The sequence below is a fragment of the Babylonia areolata genome, chromosome 4 (assembly GCF_041734735.1).
Source record: "Babylonia areolata isolate BAREFJ2019XMU chromosome 4, ASM4173473v1, whole genome shotgun sequence".
NCBI classification, from domain to species: domain Eukaryota; kingdom Metazoa; phylum Mollusca; class Gastropoda; order Neogastropoda; family Buccinidae; genus Babylonia; species Babylonia areolata.
This window is the reverse complement of record NC_134879.1, coordinates 14,712,985-14,735,247: the sequence shown is the minus strand read 5'-3', so window position 1 is coordinate 14,735,247 and position 22,263 is coordinate 14,712,985. Positions and strand designations below refer to the sequence as shown.

At 42.4% G+C, this 22,263-nt stretch overlaps 1 protein-coding gene across 1 annotated transcript in view; it reads left to right on the top strand.

The window, feature by feature from the left end:
• LOC143280888 (spectrin beta chain, non-erythrocytic 5-like) overlaps window positions 1-22,263 on the top strand; it is a 355,560-nt gene that overhangs the window by 302,945 nt on the left and 30,352 nt on the right. The window contains exons 70-78 of the mRNA XM_076585640.1: window positions 3,265-3,399; window positions 4,311-4,493; window positions 10,567-10,758; window positions 12,080-12,235; window positions 14,669-14,886; window positions 16,973-17,162; window positions 17,492-17,590; window positions 20,325-20,507; window positions 21,506-21,628. Coding sequence (XP_076441755.1) covers window positions 3,265-3,399; window positions 4,311-4,493; window positions 10,567-10,758; window positions 12,080-12,235; window positions 14,669-14,886; window positions 16,973-17,162; window positions 17,492-17,590; window positions 20,325-20,507; window positions 21,506-21,628 — 1,479 coding nt within the window. The remainder of the gene's footprint in view (window positions 1-3,264; window positions 3,400-4,310; window positions 4,494-10,566; window positions 10,759-12,079; window positions 12,236-14,668; window positions 14,887-16,972; window positions 17,163-17,491; window positions 17,591-20,324; window positions 20,508-21,505; window positions 21,629-22,263) is intronic.

Below are 22,263 nucleotides of genomic sequence, written 5' to 3'. Positions count from 1 at the left end.
TCTGGTGAGTGTCCTGTCTGTTCAGGTGAGTGTCCTGTCTGTTCAGGTGAGTGTTGTGTCCTGTTTGTTCTGGTGAGTGTCCTGTCTGTTCAGGTGAGTGTCCTGTCTGTTCTGGTGAGTGTTTTGTCTGTTCTGGTGAGTGTTGTGTCCTGTCTGTTCTGGTGAGTGTGCTGTCTGTTCTGGTGAGTGTTGTGTCCTGTCTGTTCTGGTGAGTGTTGTGTCCTGTCTGTTCTGGTGAGTGTTGTGTCCTGTCTGTTCTGGTGAGTGTCCTGTCTGTTCTGGTGAGTGTTGTGTCCTGTCTGTTCTGGTGAGTGTTGTGTCCTGTCTGTTCTGGTGAGTGTCCTGTCTGTTCTGGTGAGTGTTGTGTCCTGTCTGTTCTGGTGAGTGTTGTGTCCTGTCTGTTCTGGTGAGTGTCCTGTCTGTTCTGGTGAGTGTTGTGTCCTGTCTGTTCTGGTGAGTGTCCACAGGTGAGTGTCCTTTGGTAAGTGTCCTGTCTGTTTTGTTAAGCATCTTTTGGTAAAAGCCCTCTTTGTTTTAGCAAGTCTGTTAAGTGTCCTGTTCCGGCTGTTTTGGTAAGTGTCCTGTTCTGGTAAGTGTCCTGTTCTGGTAAGTGTCCTGTTCTGGTAAGTGTCCTGTTCCGGCTGTTTTGGTAAGTGTCCTGTTCTGGTAAGTGTCCTGTTCTGGTAAGTGTCCTGTTCCGGCTGTTTTGGTAAGTGTCCTGTTCCGGCTGTTTTGGTAAGTGTCCTGTTCTGGCTGTTTCCGGCTGTTTTGGTAAGTTTCCTGTTCCGGCTGTTTTGGTAAGTGTCCTGTTCCGGCTGTTTTGGTAAGTGTCCTGTTCTGGCTGTTTTGGTAAGTTGTTTTAGTATGTGTCTGTTTTAGTACATGTCATGTCTGTTTTGGCAAGTGGTAAGTGTCCTTTCTGTTTTGGCATGTGGCAAGCATCCTTTCTGTTTTAGTAAGTGTCCTTTCTGTTTTGGTAAGTGTCCTTTCTGTTTTGGTAAGTGTCCTTTCTGTTTTGGCATGTGGCAAGCGTCCTTTCTGTTTCAGTAAGTGTCCTTTCTGTTTTGGTAAGTGTCCTTTCTGTTTTGGCATGTGGCAAGTGTCCTTTCTGTTTTAGTAAGTGTCCTTTCTGTTTTGGCATGTGGCAAGCGTCCTTTCTGTTTTAGTAAGTGTCCTTTCTGTTTTGGTAAGTGTCCTTTCTGTTTTGGCATGTGGCAAGCGTCCTTTCTGTTTTCGTAAGTGTCCTTTCTGTTTTGGTAAGCGTCTTTCTGTTTAGGGAAGTGTCTTGTGTATGAGGTGGGTAAACATTCACTTTCAGTGTGTATTTCTGCTTCGTACTGAATGTTACGTTCCGAAGGATGATTCATCTTATAGTTTGAATTATGTGAAGGCTATTGTTGTGGTCAGAAAAGTAAAGCTGGGAAAGATCAGTACTGCTTTCATTTGATCTTGGTGACAAGTTTAATAGTTCTTTTTTAAGATTACAAATCAGCTTTGAAAGTTGAGGTTTGTAAATTTATTGACTACAGTTTCAGCAGCTCAGTTGTGCACAACCACAAATGAACGCAGGTGCAGGTTTGTGCTAGAGCGTACATCACCTGTAAGCGTGCACATGCACGCACACGCACAGACACACGCACACACACACACACACACATATTCATATGCAAATCCTCTCTTACACACACACATCACCTGTAAGCGTGCACATGCACGCACACGCACAGACACACGCATATTCATATGCAAATCCTCTCTTACACACACACATCACCTGTAAGCGTGCACATGCACGCTCACGCACACACATACACACATATTCATATGCAAATCCTCTCTTACACACACACATCACCTGTAAGCTTGCACATGCACGCTCACGCACACACACACACATATTCATATGCAAATCCTCTCTTACACACACACATCACCTGTAAGCTTGCACATGCACGCTCACGCACACACATACACACATATTCATATGCAAATCCTCTCTTACACACACGCATCACCTGTAAGCTTGCACATGCACGCTCACGCACACACATACACACATATTCATATGCAAATCCTCTCTTACACATACACATCACCTGTAAGCGTGCACATGCACGCGCATGCGCAGACACACACACACGTATTCATATGCAAATCCTCTCTTACACACACACATCACCTGTAAGCGTGCACATGCATGGACACACGCACACACACACACACACACATATTCATATGCAAATCCTCTCTTACACACACATATCACCTGTAAGCTTGCACATGCACGCACACGCACAGACACACGCACACACACACACATATTCATATGCAAATCCTCTCTTACACACACACATCACCTGTAAGCGTGCACATGCATGCACATGCACAGACACACACACACACACACACGTATTCATATGCAAATCCTCTCTTACACTCACATATCACCTGTAAGCGTGCACATGCACGCACATGCACAGACACATGCACACACACACACACATATTCATATGCAAATCTTCTCTTACACACACATCACCTGTAAGCATGCACATGCATGCACATGCACAGACACACGCACACACACACACACACACATATTCATATGCAAATCCTCTCTTACACACACACATCACCTGTAAGCGTGCACATGCACGCACACGCACAGACACACGCACACACACACACACATATTCATATGCAAATCCTCTCTTACACACACACATCACCTGTAAGCGTGCACATGCACGCACATGCACAGACACACGCACACACACACACATATTCATATGCAAATCCTCTCTTACACACACACATCACCTGTAAGCGTGCACATGCATGCACATGCACACACACGCACACACACACACACACACACATATTCATATGCAAATCCTCTCTTACACACACATCACCTGTAAGCGTGCGCATGCATGCACATGCACAGACACGCACACACACACACACACATATTCATATGCAAATCCTCTCTTACACACACACATCACCTGTAAGCGTGCACATGCATGCACACGCACACACACACACACACACACATATTCATATGCAAATCCTCTCTTGCACACACACACATCTTGCATGCACAAACTCATAAGCCCTGCACATACATAAACTCACACAGATTGAAAGAGACAGAAATGTTGGAAAGAAGAAAATAAATATGGAAAGTAAAAACTAATCAAATATTCCTCTCATAGAAAAAAAAACCCCAAAAACAGAACAACTGTCTATCATCTGCTGCAGCATTTGACCAAGAAGCTGGATGCACTGGACCGTGATATTGACAACTTCAGCAACAGCATCGGAGAACTGGCAGCACTCAGCCATAACCTGATCGACAGGAACCACTACGATTCTGAAAATATCAAACGAACTCAGGTCAGGATCTCTGGAGTGATGTGTGTCTGCGGTGGATATGTGATGTGTGTCTGTGTCTGTGTGTGTGTGTGTGTGCTTGTTGCAGGTGTACGTGTGTGAGAGAGTTTGCAGATTATGCATGTATTCTGTATGGTGAACCTATAGTACTAATGATATGCCTGTTTGTTTAAAATTGTGATATGTGAGTGTGCTTGTAAACTGTGACTGTGTGTATGAAATAGTGATATGTGAGTGTGCTTGTTAACTGTGAATTCTAAACTGAATTCTTCACACATATATGCTGATGTACATACATCTTGTCATCGTTATTTCCTAAAGAAAATTAGAAAACATTGAGTCCAGTCTGATCCACAATTTGGTGTGATATGCTCTTGTTCCATATGAACACATGGATGTAAAAGAGCACACCCCCTTGGTTACTTGCTACCCGTGTTGATAAAGACTTTGCCTTGCATTGTATGTTCCTTGCTCATCTTTTACCCTTGTTAACGAAGATTTTGTCTGGACTTGTAATTTGTCTTCTGTTAAATGTTCCTTGTTTTTCTGCTGCCCTTGTTAACAAAGAATGTGTCTTGTCCTGTGTACTGCTCACAGCAGTTTCAGTTTCAGTTTCAGTAGCTCAAGGAGGCGTCACTGCGTTCGGACAAATCCATATACGCTACACCACATCTGCCAAGCAGATGCCTGACCAGCAGCGTAACCCAACGCGCTTAGTCAGGCCTTGAGGAAAAAAAAAAAAAAAAATATAGATAAGCTTACATAAATAATTTAAAAAAAAAATTGATATAAAAAAAAGGTAGTAGTAATGAAAAAAAAAAAAAAAAAAAAAAAAAAAAAATAAGACAGCAAAAACAAAGAAGCAATACATGACAGCAGTAAATGTAATCAGCCTAATGCGGTCCCTCTGACAGGCTGAGATGGAACGACAGTACGGACGACTGCAAGATCTGTCCCACCAGCGGAGAAATAAGCTGACAGACAGCAAGAAGCTGTTTGAGTTTTACCATGAAGCAGATGAGACGGCTAACTGGATTTCCGACAAGAGTGTCATCGCCAGCTCAGAGGATTATGGGACTGATCTGGAACATGTGGAGGTAAGGTCTTGTAGGGTTTATTTAAAAAGTTGGAATCTCATTATTCTTCTTCTCATTGACTTAGCATCCGTTGACCAGGTGATTTATAAACCTATGCACCTCCAAAAAATGAGTATGGCTGCCTACATGGTGGGATAAAAATGGTCATACACGTAAAAGCCCACTTGTGCGCATACAAGTGAATGTGGGAGTTGCAGCCCATGAACGAAGAAGAAGACATGTATGCATTCATTCATTTCAGTGTTCACATGCACCATTGAAATCACAAGATGCAGATAGATTTCTTTGTGATTATTGCATGGCAATCAGGAATTGTCAACTTTTTTGCTTATTTTAAACAAAATTGGTGAATATTATTTTCTTTCTACTATCTGAACATGATGATTGAATGATATGGTTTCTTTCTTCATTTATTTTTGTAAGCTAATTTTGAGTGCCTGCAGAATTAACAACAGTATTTAACCTATAAAATGATAAAAGGACATTTTGAGTACCAATCCAATGGCAATTAGTTCCATCAGTGAAGTTTCACAGAAATTTGTCCAATGGCTCGAGTTCACACAACATCACACATATTAAGCACAGTCACATTTAGAACATGAACATCCATCAAAATATGCAGCACAATAACTTAAGTAAAAAGGTGGATGTTGACTAGGCAGAAAAACAACATTTCATTTACACTGAAACACGAAATAAGCCAACATACACCTCCTGCTACGCACAAACTCGCCCACACACATACAGGCACACCCAGCTACACCCCCTCCTCAAATGTGTGCGCATCAGTACACACCAGCAACAACGCAACGCCAACCATGCTACATCATTTTGAACGTTGAAACCTCATAGAAAACATTAAATGAAATGCCATACAGATCGAAAATGATGGAGTCTCCCGTCGGTCCGACAGATGAGTAGGCAGGCAGGCTTATCTGTCGGTGTGTGTCCTCATATGGGAGAAGAGGCCAATTCTGGATGCGCAGCACTTCCCACAGGTGTTGCAAGGGAAAACGTCTCCAGAAGTTGAGCCCTGCTTTCTTCGCTCACACTTCTCCCTAATGGCCAGCATTCTCTGTTTTTCAAACGTCTTTATGCCACTAGAGCACAGCATCCTCCAGCAACAGCGGTCAAGGGCATCAGTTTCCCAGGAAGCGATGTCTATGTCACAGGCTTTGAGGTTTGTCTTCAAGGTGTCCTTGAAGCGCTTGCAGGGTCTTCCAAGTTCACGGTGGCCTTCCTTCAGCTGGCCATACAAAAGCATCTTTGGGATCCTGCTGTCTGTCATGCGGACAACGTGTCCTGTCCAGCGTAACTGGCACTGGATCAGCAGGCTTTCGATGCTGGGCAGGCCACTTTTTTCTAGGACCTGGAGGTTGGAGACCCTGTCTTGCCACTTTATGCTGAGGAATTTTCGTAGGCATCTCTGGTGAAACTGCTCAAGTTGTTGAATGTGACGGCGATATGTCGTCCATGTTTCACAGCAGTACAACAATGTGGTCAGCACAACAGCTGTGTAGGTTTTCATCTTGGTGCTGAGCCTGATGCCTTTGTTGTTCCACAGCCTGTTGTTGAGTCTGCCAAAGGCGGAGCTGGCCTTGGCGATGCGCAGCGTAACTTCTGCATCAAGGGCCCCATTGCTGCATAGGGTGCTGCCCAGGTAGCAAAACTTGTCGACTGACTTGATCTCTGTGTCATTGATCTTTATTGCAGGTGGGGGGGAGGCACTGAGCTAGCCGGTCTTGCTGAGGCTGATGGTGAGTCCAAAGTGCCTGCAGGAGGTTGAGAACCTGTCCATAATGAACTGCAGAACCTGTCCATAATGAACTGCATGTCCTCATGGGTGTGTGCAGCAAGCGCACAGTCATCAGCGAAGAGGAACTCTCTCATCAGTGCCTCAAACACCCTGGACCTGGCATGGAGTCACCGCAAGTTGAAAAGTTTGCCATCTGTGCAAAACTGAATGTAGATGCCCTGGTCACATTCTTGGAAGGCGTCAATCAGCATGGCAGAGAAGAGAATGGAGAACAGTGTGGGTGCCAAGACGCAGCCCTGCTTCACTCCATTTACCACAGGGAATGGATCCGACATGTCAGTATTTTCCTGTACTCTCGCTTGCATGCCATCGTGGAAAGACGTAATCAGCTGGATTAGGCTCTCTGGGCAGCCGAACTTTAGGAGGATCTTCCACAGACCATGGCGGTTCACCATGTCAAAGGCCTTAGTCAGGTCAACAGAGACCACGTGGAGCTCCTTATTCTGCTCACGGCACTTCTCTTGCATCTGGCGTACAGCAAACACCATGTCACATGTTCCCCTGCCTGAGCGGAAGCCGCACTGTGCTTCAGGGATGACTGTGTCAGTCAAAAACATGTATGAAGATGATTATGTATTGAACTAGCTTTATGAATGAAATTAATGAAAACCGCATGAGAAAACATTTCCTTCAACACAGAAAGTTTGCAAGGTGCATTTTGGTTTGTATGTGTAGCATTGATTTAATGTGTTATCTGGAATAGTTTGCGTTTTGTAAAGCACATGCAGTAGTTTTTTTTTTCTACTTTGTATAGATCATTTATTATTATTATTATCATTATTACTCTCTTGGAGTCTCTCTTAACTCATTCTACCCCACAATTACATGCCTGCTACACCTCCTCAGGACCCACACTACATGAGACCACTGCAATAAAAAGTAGGGTGGTTCGTGAAAACAGCGAAAATCGATGGAGACTTGCTTATTTAATCGGTCAAATAAAGCTTCATCTCCATGCTTCCGGAATCTGTAGTCGGCTCAGTTTGGAACACCAACTGTACCAAGCAAGAATAAACAAAATCAGAATAGTGTATTGGTATGAGAATACTTATACCAGGTCCATAGGAGAAGTAATTATGGTACTAGATAATTCATACCTGGAATAGAATGAGTTAAGCATGAATTATAGTGCATTATAGATATATATTATAAAAAAAAAACCAAAAAAACCCTTTTCTTTTTTTTTTCTTTTTTTTTTTTTGCGTGTTCTTTTTCTGTCCCTTGCAGTGGAGGCTATATTGGACCAGAACACACATGTACCAAGTTCTAAAAAAGATAATCACCATCATAAATGATGGAAAAAAAGCAACAGCAAAAATCACAACACATAATCAGTTTCTATCAAGAACCCGTGAAGCATTATACAATAGTATTTACCTCAAAGCGTATACATAAACATTGACTAGATCACTTCGCATGAGTTATATTCGTTTTTGCAAGGGATTTTCATATTTTGCAAACCCCCTCTCCCCACCACACACACACACACACACACACACACACACACTTGTAACCACACACTTCCACACACACCCTTCCTCCCCCCCCCCCCCCCCCCCACACACACACCAATACACATAAACATTTTATATGCCTACAAACACTCTCGAGGAATAGGGAATGAAAATATCTTCCCATGATACATGGTGAAAAGGAGCACGACTGTGAGCAACACTGTTATCATTATTATTACCCTAACCAACATGGTGGTGTTTGAACCAACAGGTGGTACAGCTGAAGTAAACTTACCATTATGTATGATAGCAGTGTTTGACTGTGACCATGGGAACAACAGGGGAGGGAACTGCTGCCCTGGAGACAGTGGAGACTGTCTTGCCCAGGTTACAACCCCCACTGTCTCGGCCATCAGGGTTATAGGATAGACAGCATTGGGATGGTTCCCAAAGTCCAACTGGCCCCCCAAGGCTGCAGCACTAAGAGCCAGTGCAGTTTTGCCTCCTGGTTTGAGAGTCATAGTCCTTCACAAAAAGACCAAGCTGTCTTTTCTCCATTGCAGTGGGGAAAAAAAAATGATAATACAGCTGTCACTTTGCTGTTGGCCCAACTGTAAACTTATGTCAATCTGTGATGTAAGCTGAGTGTTGGAACTTATCATTGTTATTACCCTAAACATCACCGTGGTATCTGAATCAAATAAGCTGAGTGTTGGAACTTATCATTGTTATTACCCTAAACATCACCGTGGTATCTGAATCAAATAAGCTGAGTGTTGGAACTTATCATTGTTATTACCCTAAACATCACCGTGGTATTTGAATCAAATAAGCTGAGTGTTGGAACTTATCATTGTTATTTCCCTAAACATCACCGTGGTATTTGAATCAAATAAGCTGAGTGTTGGAACTTATTATTGTTATTACCCTAAACATCACCGTGGTATTTGAATCAAATAAGCTGAGTGTTGGAACTTATCATTGTTATGACCCTAAACATCACCGTGGTATTTGAATCAAATAAGCTGAGTGTTGGAACTTATTATTGTTATTACCCTAAACATCACCGTGGTATTTGAATCAAATAAGCTGAGTGTTGGAACTTACCATTGTTATGACCCTAAACATCACCGTGGTATTTGAATCAGATAAGCTGAGTGTTGGAACTTATTATTGTTATTACCCTAAACATCACCGTGGTATTTGAATCAGATAAGCTGAGTGTTGGAACTTATTATTGTTATTACCCTAAACATCACCGTGGTATTTCAATCAAATAAGCTGAGTGTTGGAACTTATTATTGTTATTACCCTAAACATCACCGTGGTATTTGAATCAAATAAGCTGAGTGTTGGAACTTGTCATTGTTATTTCCCTAAACATCACCGTGGTATTTGAATCAAATAAGCTGAGTGTTGGAACTTATCATTGTTCTTTCCCTAAACATCACCGTGGTATTTGAATCAAATAAGCTGAGTGTTGGAACTTACCATTGTTATTACCCTAAACATCACCGTGGTATTTGAATCAAATAAGCTGAGTGTTGGAACTTGTTATTACCCTAAACATCACCGTGGTATTTGAATCAAATAAGCTGAGTGTTGGAACTTATTATTCTTATTACCCTAAACATCACCGTGGTATTTGAATCAAATAAGCTGAGTGTTGGAACTTACCATTGTTATTTCCCTAAACATCACCGTGGTATTTGAATCAGATAAGCTGAGTGTTGGAACTTATTATTGTTATTACCCTAAACATCACCGTGGTATTTGAATCAAATAAGCTGAGTGTTGGAACTTGTCATTGTTATTTCCCTAAACATCACCGTGGTATTTGAATCAAATAAGCTGAGTGTTGGAACTTATTATTGTTATTACCCTAAACATCACCGTGGTATTTGAATCAAATAAGCTGAGTGTTGGAACTTATTATTGTTATTACCCTAAACATCACCGTGGTATTTGAATCAAATAAGCTGAGTGTTGGAACTTACCATTGTTATTTCCCTAAACATCACCGTGGTATTTGAATCAGATAAGCTGAGTGTTGGAACTTATTATTGTTATTACCCTAAACATCACCGTGGTATTTGAATCAAATAAGCTGAGTGTTGGAACTTGTCATTGTTATTTCCCTAAACATCACCGTGGTATTTGAATCAAATAAGCTGAGTGTTGGAACTTATCATTGTTCTTTCCCTAAACATCACCGTGGTATTTGAATCAAATAAGCTGAGTGTTGGAACTTACCATTGTTATTACCCTAAACATCACCGTGGTATTTGAATCAAATAAGCTGAGTGTTGGAACTTATTATTGTTATTACCCTAAACATCACCGTGGTATTTGAATCAAATAAGCTGAGTGTTGGAACTTGTCATTGTTATTACCCTAAACATCACCGTGGTATTTGAATCAAATAAGCTGAGTGTTGGAACTTATCATTGTTATTTCCCTAAACATCACCGTGGTATTTGAATCAAATAAGCTGAGTGTTGGAACTTATTGTTATTTCCCTAAACATCACCATGGTATTTGAATCAAATAAGCTGAGTGTTGGAACTTATTGTTATTTCCCTAAACATCACCATGGTATTTGAATCAAATAAGCTGAGTGTTGGAACTTATTATTGTTATTTCCCTAAACATCACCGTGGTATTTGAATCAAATAAGCTGAGTGTTGGAACTTATCATTGTTATTTCCCTAAACATCACCGTGGTATTTGAATCAAATAAGCTGAGTGTTGGAACTTATCATTGTTATTTCCCTAAACATCACCGTGGTATTTGAATCAACAGGTGCTGCAGCAGAAGTTTGAGGACTTCATGCACGACCTGTCCACCAACGAGGATCGGGTGACGCGGGTGGCCGACATGGCCAAGGCCATGCTGGACACCGGCCACTTTGAGGCCGACAAAATCCGCAAGCGACTGGCCGAGATTCAGCAGCTGTGGGCCGAGCTGAATGAGGTTGCCAAGGCCAGGCAGGAGGTAAGTGTCTGTCTTGTGCGTTGTGGGGTTTGGGGGTCATGTTGTGTTGTGTTGGGGTGGTTTTTTTTGTCACAGATTTTTCTCTGTGTGAAATTCAGGCTGCTCTCTCTCCCCCCAGGGAGAGTGCCTCACTACAGTACAGCGCCACCCATATATGTATTTTTTTCCCTGTCTGTTAGTGTTATTTGTTTTACTATCAACCCCCGAAAACGGAGTATGGCTGCCTACATGGCGGGGTAAAAATGGTCATGCATGTAAAAGCCCACTCATGTACATACGAGTGAACGTGGGAGTTGCAGCCCACGAATGAAGAAGAAGTTTTACTATCAAAGAGGATTTTCTACTGAATTTTGCTAGGGAAAGCTCTTTTGTTTCTGTGGGTTTTTTTTTAATGTGTGCTGCACAAAGGACCTTGGATTATCGTCTCATCCAAGAGATTAGCACATAGACAATCACTCAAAGTTTAGGGTCTATCCACAAATGGTAGGGCAGTTGCAGAAATAAAGAAATGAATTTCTTATTAACGGAATCTCACCTGAATTGCTTCAGATGATGTCCTGAAGAGAAAAATAGCACTCAAAATGGTGCCATGTTGTCTTAAACTTTTGGGTTGTGCAGAAGAGACTATCATCATATGCTAGCCCTCTTGCTCCCTGTCCATCACTTTGACTTAACCCATTGAGCCCTGAGCCAGAGTATTGCTCCGGCATCAAATTCGTCTCATTAAAACAGTTTTCATGTTCCAAGTGGAGTTATGGCCTAGAGGTAATGCATCCGCCTAGGAAGCGAGAGAATCTGAGCGCACTGGTTCGAATCACGGCTCAGCCACCAATATTTTCTCCCCCTCCACTAGACCTTGAGTGGTGGTCTGGACACTTGTCATTCAGATGAGACGATAAGCCGAGGTCCCGTGTGCAGCATGCACTTAGCGCATGTAAAAGAACCCATGGCAACAAAAGGGTTGTTCCTGGCAAAATTCTGTAGAAAAATCCACTTCAATAGGAAAAACAAATAAAACTGCACGCAGAAAAATTTTTTTTTTTAAATGGGTGGCACTGTAGTGTAGCGATGCGCTCTCCCTGGGGAGAGCAGCCCGAATTTCACACAGAGAAATCTGTTGTGATAAAAAGAAATACAAATACAAATACACATAGGTATACATAAACTACAAAGAAAGGGAACTTACTTCTACAGTATTTCCGGATATGTCCACACATAATTTGGAGGAAAAACATTTTCTGTGTTTTTATCTGCATCGATGTGGCATGGAAGCCTGATTGTCGTGTCAGACTGACGCAAAACATGCATGGACTGTTTGCAGGCGTTGGCGGGCGCCAAAGAGGTGCACCTGTATGGGCGTGATGCTGACGACACGCTGGAGTGGATTCAGGAGAAGGACGGCAACGTCAGCAGCGACGACTACGGCCATGACTTGGAGAGCGTGCAGGCCCTCATGTCTCGTCATGATGGGTTGGAGGTGAGGGGCTGCTAGCTCTGGTGTTTTTTAGTTTTTCAGTTTCTCTAGAAGGTGTCACTTCTCAGTATATGCTACACCACTTTCTGCCACACACAAACTGCCTGACCAGGAGCATAACCCAACACAGTACGCTACACCACATTCTGCCACACACAAACTGCCTGACCAGGAGCATAACCCAACACAGTACGCTACACCACATTCTGCCACACACAAACTGCCTGACCAGGAGCATAACCCAACACAATACACTACACCACTTTCTGCCACACACAAACTGCCTGACCAGGAGCATAACCCAACACAGTACGCTACACCACATTCTGCCACACACAAACTGCCTGACCAGGAGCATAACCCAACACAATACACTACACCACTTTCTGCCACACACAAACTGCCTGACCAGGAGCATAACCCAACACAGTACGCTACAGCACTTTCTGCCACACACAAACTGCCTGACCAGGAGCATAACCCAACATGCACAGCAAGGCCTTTTCTACAGATATTTTGCCAGGGAACAACACTTTTGTTATCACTGGGGGGGTTTTCAGTGCGCCAAATGCATGCTGCACATGGGACTTTTGTATTTTGTATTTTTTCTGTGTGAAATTTGGGCTGCTCTCCCCAGGGAGAGCATGTCGCTACACTACAGCACCACCCATTTTTTTGTATTTTTTCCTGCGTGCTGTTTTATTTGCTTTTCCTATCGAAGTGGATTTTTCTACAGAATTTTGCCAGGAACAAGCCTTTTGTTGCCGTGGGTTCTTTTACGTGCGCTAAGTGCATGCTGCACACGGGACCTCAGTTTATCGTCTCATCCGAATGACTAGCGTCCAGACCACCACTCGAGGTCTAGTGGAGAGGGAGAAAATATCGGCGGCTGAGCCGTGATTCGAACCTGCGCGCTCAGATTCTCTCGTTTCCTAGGTGGACGCGTTACCTCTAGGCCATCACTCCACTTTGGTTTGAATATCCAGTCAAACAGGGGAAAAAAAGGGCAAGAGCTGGATTTGAACACAGACCCTCACAGCTCTGTATTGGCAGATGAACGTCTTAACCATTCTGCCACCTTCCTCAGTCTGCCTGGTGTTTGTTTAACAATGTTCGTAATGCTCCTGTAGGTGTTAAAGGTTCTTCAAACTTGGAGCCTTAACTCATACTTCTGAACTTTTTATGGAGTGTGTTATGCATTTTTACCAGTCAATGTTCCATACACGGGGTGGGGTGGGGATGTATGTGTCAAAATTTTATTTTCACATGGCACATGGAGAAAGTAACACAGGTTTTTTTGTGGGTTTTTTTTTCCATCCAGCTGTTAATAAAGGGGGGAAATGTGATAAAAATGGTTCTGTGCGATAAGTATGATGATTGAAATATGTGGATACATATTGTGACACATACATGCATTGTGTACACACACACATGCACACGCACATGCATGCATGCACGCACGCACACACACACACACACACACACACACAACGTGCTTACATGCAAAGCATTTAAAAGTCATGAACAAAATGGTGACTTGAAAGCAATTCATGTGGATGAAGATTTTGTGGACATCTCCTAAACCATCAACAGCATTACTTTTGTTAGATAGTTGTGGGTATGTGTGTGTCTCAAATGTTTTCATTTTCTTGTTTGCAGAATGCCTATATAATTTGAGTGTGCTTTTTGGTGTAAGTGACATTAAATGAAATAACAGTTATTGTTTCTTGGTTTCACTTGTTAGCGACCTTAAATAAGATGAAAACTATTGTTTCTTAGTGATATTCGATAAAATAACAACTATTGTTTCTTTGTGACATTTAATACAATAACAAACATTTATCAGAACAACAATTATTTTTTCTTGGTGATATTGAATGAAATAACAATTATTGTTTCTTAGTGACATCATATCAAACAACAATTATTGTTTCATAATAAGAACAACATTGTTTCGTGGGTGAGTCTTGTCAAGGTCAGTCAGTGTCAGTCATTTCATGGGGAATTGCTGTAGGAGGGATGTGCTGGCGGCCTCCCTCTGGTGGAGACGCTCATTCAGTCTCGCTCCGTGACTAAGCCATTATTGTTGTCAGTATGGGGCTTAGAAGGTGGTGTCCTAAGTACGTTAAATCAGAACAGGCACTACAGAACACCACCAAAGTGACTCAGCAGCAGTGAAGGGTCTCCTCTGGTGTGTGGCCTCCTGGCAACCTAATATTGTTGGACCCCTGTGGACTGCCAGTGCTGAGACTGAGACAGACAAACCCGGGTGGTGGCCTTGTATGGTGGACTCCGAATGAGCGGTGTGGGAGTAAAGCCACTGAAACGGCGCAGATGATGGGGGCAGCAAACAACAAACCAACCAACCAACCAGTTATTGTTTCTTAGTGACATTTGACAAAAACCAACACGTTTCTTTTTTTTTCTTATTCCCAGCGGGATCTGGCGGCCATCAGTGAGCAAGTCGAAACCATCACGAAGGAGGCGGAGCGTCTGATCGGCCTGTACCCAGACGCCCAGGAGCACATCGCGGCCAAGCACGAGGAGATGGTGCAGGCGTGGAACAGCCTGGTGGAGAAGGCCACCCATCGCAAGGAGAAGCTGAGCCAGGCAGAGCAGCTTCAGATGTACTTCAACGACTACAGGGAGCTGACGTGAGTAGGGCCATTGTTGTTAAGAGCAGTGGTGTTTTTTCTTTCTTTCTGTTTTGTCTTGTGTTTTGGGTTTTTTTTTTTATGGTTGTTGACAATGCTGTTGTGTTCTCACATGTGTACATGTTCTGTGTGCACCCACATGTACATGCACACATGTACACACACACGTTCACATGTACACACGTACACACACACACACACACACACAAATGTATGTAAACTCTCTCTCACTCACTCACTCACTCACTTATTCACTCACACACACACATTCACACGCACCCACACAAACTCTCTCTTACTCAAACTCTCTCACTCTGACTCTCTCTCTCATCTCTTTTACTCATTCTCACACTCACTCACACACACACTCACTCACTCACTCACTCACTCTCACACACACACACACACACACACACACACACACACACACACACACACAAACACACTTTGTGACAGACAAAATACCACCCTGACTAAATTGTTTTGGGTGGTCTGTCAAGGCCTGATCAGCGCACTTTGTTTATGCATAGGTCAGGCCTCTTTTTTTTTTCTTTTTTTTTTTCCTTCTTTTTCTTTTTAAAGCAGATGTAGTGTAGTTGAATGCATCAGTCCACATGCTTCGACACTGCCAAGGTGGCAGAATGGGTAAGACAGTTTCAGTTTCAGTTTCAGTAGCTCAAGGAGGCGTCACTGCGTTCGGACAAATCCATATACGCTACACCACATCTGCCAAGCAGATGCCTGACCAGCATCATAACCCAACGCGCTTAGTCAGGCCTTGAGAAAAAAAAAGGAAATAAATAATAGATAAATACATGAAAAAAGAACTACTACTACTAACAATAATATTTATAAGGCGCAAAAACTTGATTAAGTCAACTATAAGCGTACAAAACAAAAAACTAATAATAATAATAATAAAATTTAAGAAAATAAATAAATAAATTAATAATAATAATAATTTTATTTAAAAAAAAAAAAAAAAATAAAATAAAAATAATATAAAATAAATAATAAATAAAATAATAATAAATAAATAAATAAAACAATAATAATAAAAACAAAAACAAAACAAAACAAAAAAACAAAAAAAAAATAATGATAGCTGATTGCAAGGAATAGAATAGGCTGTTGTTATTGAGATGTTCAAAGAGTTGCAGGAGAACAAACTTTTCAATATTTTGGTTAAGACACTTATCAGCCAATACAGAGTCCATGAGGGTGTGGGTTCGAATCCCACTTTTGTACTTTCTGCCACGTTTGGAAAATCGAACTGAGCATCTAGTCATTCAGATGAGACGATAAACCGAGGTCTCGTGTGCAGCACGCACTTGGCGCACTGAAAAAGAACCCATGGCAACGAGAGTGTTGCCCTCTTGCAAAATTCTGTCGAAGAAATCCACTCTTGATAGGTACATAAAATATATATGCGTGCACGCAAGGCCTGACTAAGTGCATTGGGTTATGCTGCTGGTCAGGCATCTGCTTAGCAGATGTGGTGCAGCATATTATAGATTTGTCCAAACACAGTGACACCTCCTTGGGAAGCTGAAACTGAAACTGACACTGCGTTGAAACTGAAACTTGTGGCGAACTTTTCATCATCTAATCCACGGTGCATGATATCGGAGATGCAGACTAACTTGTCACAATCTAGTTAACAGAGTGTGGATATCAGAGATGCAGACTAACTTGTCATAATGTGATCCACAGAGCGTGGATATCAGAGATGCAGGCTAACATGTCATAATGTGATCCACAGAGCATGGATATCAGAGATGCAGGCTATCTTGTCATAATGTGATCCACAGAGCGTGGATATCAGAGATGCAGGTTGTCTTGTCATAATGTGATCCACAGAGCGTGGATATCAGAGATGCAGGCTAACTTGTCATAATGTGATCCACAGAGCGTGGATATCGGTGGCGCAGCTAAGACCAGCGTGGATATCAGAGATGCAGGTTGTCTTGTCATAATATGATCCACAGAGCATGGATATCGGTGGTGCAGGCTAACTTGTCATAATGTGATCCACAGAGCGTGGATATCGGTGATGCAGGCTAACTTGTCATAATCTGATCCACAGAGCGTGGATATCAGAGATGCAGGCCATCATCACAGCGGATGAACTTGCCCATGACCTTCCCGGTGCGGAGGCCATGATGGTGCGATACAAGGAGCACAACGCCGAGGTGGAGAGTCGACAGGAAGCCTTCGACAAGTTCCGAAAGACAGGGAGGTCCTTCATCGCCAACGGTCACTTCCTGTCCAAAGAGGTGAGGGGTTGTGTGTGTTTGGACTGTGATGTGTGTGTATATGTGAGAGAGAGAGAGAGTGTGTGTTCATGTGAAAGAGACAGCATACATGTGTGTGTGTGTGTGACAGAGAGGAGAGAGAGCTAGTGCATGTGAGAGAGACAGTGTGTGTGTGTGTGTGTGTGTGCCTGTTATCCTCAGTTGTGGCATTATTATTCTTGAACTATGTTACCATCAGAGAAAATATTGAATGCATGAGGATTGAATCAGCGTTGTTGTGTGAGTTGTTCAGATTGAAGAGAAAATCATGAATGCAAGAGGATTGAATCATCATTGTTCCGTGTGTTCAGATTGAAGAGAAGATCAAGCAGCTGGATCAGTCACTGGAAGGTCTGATCAGGAACCTGGAGCATCGCCGCAAGCTTCATCAGCAGAACTTAGAGGCACAGGTGAGCTGGTTATTTGCCACCGTTGTGATAATGATTAAAAAAAAAAAAAAAAAAAAAAAGAAAGGAGGACTGCTGGACCTTGTAAAACAAAGTTAAAAAAAAAAGAGGATAATAGACGATATAAGATCAAAAGTACATTAACTCTCTCCGGACGAAGGAATGCATGAGCATTCCTACATAAAATGTATTCGGTTTCAGACGATGGAATGGAATAGCATTTTCAAGAAATAAAAATCCATCACTCGCTGATCACGTGATTTTGTGATTAGCCAAGCAGAGTGCGCTATTCTGGGTCACAATCGAATCGAATGGTATGATTTGTCAGCCTGCCATGTGTGGCCCGTCTCGCACATGTGAGGGGAGTCAAGGGGAAGGAGGGGGGAGAGAGGGAAGGGGGTTAGATTGAAATGTCTCTCTCTGACACTAAGTCTCGTAGGCTGTGTGGTGCCTAGGTGTGAGATGACCTGGCATCATCATATGCCTAAACACAGAACGGAAAGTAAAAATGGCAAATACAGTATCCAACAAAAAACCAACCAAACAAGGGACGCTCACTCAGTCTTGCTCTGCGACTAAGTCATTATTGTCGTTAGTAGGGGGCTTAGTAGGTGGTGTTCTAAGTACGTTAAAACAGAACAGGCACCACTGAACACCACCGAAGTGACTCAGCAGCAGTGCAGGGTCTCCTCTGGTGTGTGGCCTCCTGGTGACCTAACATCGATGGTTCTCTGTGGACTGCCAATGCTGGAACTGCGACGGACGAACCCGGGTGTGGTTGTGTATGGGGGAATCTAAATGAGCGGCGTGGGAGTAATGCCACTGAAACGGAGCAGATGATGGTGCAGCAAAAAAACAACCAAAAGCAAAAAAACCCCAACCAACCAAACAATAATCTTCATTGTAATTACATATCTGCCTACTTGTATGATGCATCTGTGGTTTCATTAAAAAAACAACCCCCCCCCCCCCCCCCCCCCCCCAAAAAAAAAAAAAAAAGTGTTTCATCTATGGGACTTGTGCAGGTGAAGGCTGAGTAGGTTTTTTTCACATGACTTCAGTTGCTCACTAGATGGCTTCAAGATATCAGCGTGTACGCAAGGCTGATTTGAAGCCAGTACTTACTGGTGAAATTCAGAAAAGGTTGTTGGACCTCAGAAGAAGACACTAGTGGCAAACTAAATCGACAGTACAAGATGAAGGCAAACTGTATATCAACAGAACTGGATGAATGAAGTTCATTGAAAAAAATTGTTCTGAACAAATGCAGGGTACTTCTAAAAAAAAGTAAAAGAGAACAGAGAAGAAAGGAATATCAGAAGAAAACAGTGTGTGCTGCATGGTCTGTCATACAACTGGAGTGGTCATATAATGGAGTGGTGGCCTAGAGGTAACGCGTCCACCTAGGAAGCGAGAGAATCTGAGGGCGCTGGTTCAAATCACGGCTCAGCCGCCGATATTTTCTTCCCCTCCATTAGACCTTGAGTGGTGGTCTGGACGCTAGTCATTCGGATGAGACGATAAACCGAGGTCCCGTGTGCAGCATGCACTTAGCGCACATAAAAGAACCCACAGCAACAAAAGCGTTGTTCCTGGCAAAATTCTGTAGAAAAATCCACTTTGACAGGAAAAACAAATAAAACTGCATGCAGGAAAAAATACAAAAAAGTGGGTGGCACTGTAGTGTAGTGACGCACTCTCCCTGGGGAGAGCAGCCCGAATTTCACACAGAGAAATCTGTTGTGATAAAAAGGAATACAAATACAAATACAAACTGAGACATAATGAAAATTCTGTATCATGAAATCTGCTCTGTATGGTTGTAAAGCTAAAATTCAAATGAACCAAAACAATGAACAAATTTTAGATTTTTAAGATAAAAAAAAAAATAAAAATTAATGGCATGCTGTTTTGTATGTGTCTCTGTATGTGTGTGTTTGCATTCATGTAGTAGTCTTCAGTTTAACGTCTTCCACTTTAAGTGATATTAGATGGGGGGAAAAAAGGGGGGGACGGGTGGGGGGGTGGGGGGGAACAGTATTGGGCAGAGGTTGAAGAATGGTGTATGTGTATATGTGTGTGCGCATGTGTGTGTGTGGTTGGAAAAGATACAGAGCACCAGAAAAAATAAAACATTAAAAGGGGAAACATAAATGTAAGCATAATATAGAAGGAAACGCTAACATCAAACAACTGTAACAACTATAACAAATGTCCAGTTGGACTATGCAGCAAACCTTCTGCAATAACAGATAACATCTTGAAATTGTCAAAGTACATTCACAAGAATTTTCCGAGAAGTTTGGTAAAAACGATTTCAGACTCTGACATTCAAATAGTATGTGTTTGCTAGAAATAGATTCTCCACATATGCATTTAACATCTCTGCTGAACTTTGTCATAAAAGCGTTCAGCTTTATCCTGTTTGATAATGCCTGAATTTGCCTTAATCTGATTAAATTACTGAATGTATTTGATTGATTGATAGATTCCGGTTGTTTGCCATTTTGCTGGTATACTTCCCTGACTTTGTTCCATGATGCTTTTTCTAGTAAGCGGTACCCCTCTTGTACAGAGGCACATAAAGTTCTGTAGTTCCCTGTTGGTGTTTTGCACCTTTTCTTGCAGCCCTGTCAGCCCATTCATTATATAGGAGACCAAGGTGAGAAGGAACCCAACAAAAAGTAATATGTGTTCCTCTCAAACTGCATTCATGTGTCATGTGTATGATGTGCAGCAACTGCGTCATGAAATGGAGCAAATCGAGACATGGATGAATCTGCGTGAGCCTTTGCTGAAGGAGAGAAAGTTTGGAGAGACCATTGAGGGAGTGGAGGAACTGTTGCGCCGCCATGCTGACTTTGAGAAAACCGTTACTGCGCAGGAAGACAGAGTTAATGCCCTTCGCCGCAACGAAAAGGTAATTAAACTGCATGTTTGATGAAAGTTTGATAAATGCTTCCGTAGCACAGGGAAAGAAAAGAAAGGAGGGGGTTGGTGAATAGAGGAATTGATCCAGCTGTTGAAAAGGAATTGATTATGATGCATGATAATGTAATATTGTGATGAATGCTGCTGATTTCTAATTCAAAGACCATTTCTTTCTCTCTTTTTTTTTTTTGTGTGTTTTTTGTTTTTTTTTTTCAAGCAGTGGGGGTATAACTTAAATAGATCAATCTGTGTGCTTTGACACCTCATTGAAACTGAAAAAACCATGAAATTATAAAAACCAGGTATTGTGTTGATGTGGATTGATAGGTCTTGAGGGCGGGCCAGGGAACCTGGATTTGAAAAATGTTCTCACCTCTAAATGAACCCTGATTGGTGGATCCTGTGTGTGTCAGTTCTGAAGATGGAAGGTGCGTGCTCTCAGCACAGGACCGATAGCAATGAATGCAGAGAAAAATTTAAAAAATTGTGTTGTCTGTGTTAGGAAATGAAACGTAGCAGTGCACTGCCTTGTGATGTCGTCCAGTGCTGAATAGATCTGTGCTGCTGGTTTTCATAATCCTCCTCATGTCTTGCGTTGGGTGCCATCAGTCTGTGAGCAGTTCGCAAGGCAGGTGGCAAGCTTAAGAAACATGAAACAGAATCAGCATTGTTTGCCTTTTTGACTCACTTGTGTAAACAAAGTGAGTCTATGTTTCTTTTTTTTTTTTAACGCAGATGTGAATTACATGTGGATCATGCTTTCATACTCCCTTAAAACTGAAACTGAAACCCCCTCCTATGTAATTCTGTAGAGCAGAAAATAAGCAGGGTGGGGTTGCCCGAAAAGATTATTGCAGCGCGAGGTTTGCTTGAGAGCTAAGAATGTTCCAAAGTTTTTGGAATTTACCATGAAGCTAGGACCATCCTTAACTCTAAGCAAACTTAGCACCCCACCCCAGGTCAGCAAGGCGTGTGACTTTTGTGCAGGTGAAACACGCCTTTGCCGAACAGAAATTGAAAGAACAGCAGCAACAGGTGGAGGATGAGGCCAGACGTGAGCGTGATCGCCTTGACGAACTGCGGAAGAAAGAGCAGGACCGCATCCTGGAGGTAAGAGTTTTCTGTCGAGTCACCTAGTTCTTGGAAGTGTTCAGGCAGCCTGTGGGGATCCTCTTGTGGACCCAGCAGGATAACATAATGTGTATGTCTCTGTTGCGCACACCGCTGTGTTCAGTACACATTGACACATTATCACAAACCTGTATCAGCATGTCGTTTTCTTCTGCATGTTTGTGTTCGTCATAACACATTTTCGGCAGACATTAGAATGACAGGGTTTTTATTAGGACGACAAGCTGAAAACACAAACATTTTTTGTTTTATAGAGTTAGACTTTTGTGTTCAGCAAGCATCATAAAGCAACAGAATTTATGGAGAGGAAAAAAACTGTTTCAGTTTTCTGTAATCCTCCAAAAGGTCAATTTCAGCATTAAAATAATTTGTTGTTTTTCTGTACTTACAGAAATCTAGTTTCCTTCAGGACTGGTTATTAGTGCTGCTGTATGCCATAAATTCAGCACCCTAAGTAACCCCAGTCCAGTTTAAAAGCAGTGATAGGGTTTGATAATGAACAGCAGTGAACAACATGATGACAAGTAACACTTCTGACATACTGCCATCTGTTGTCTGTGTCTCAGTATCATCAGTGTCGATTCAGATGTACAGATTTCTTCGCATAATAAATC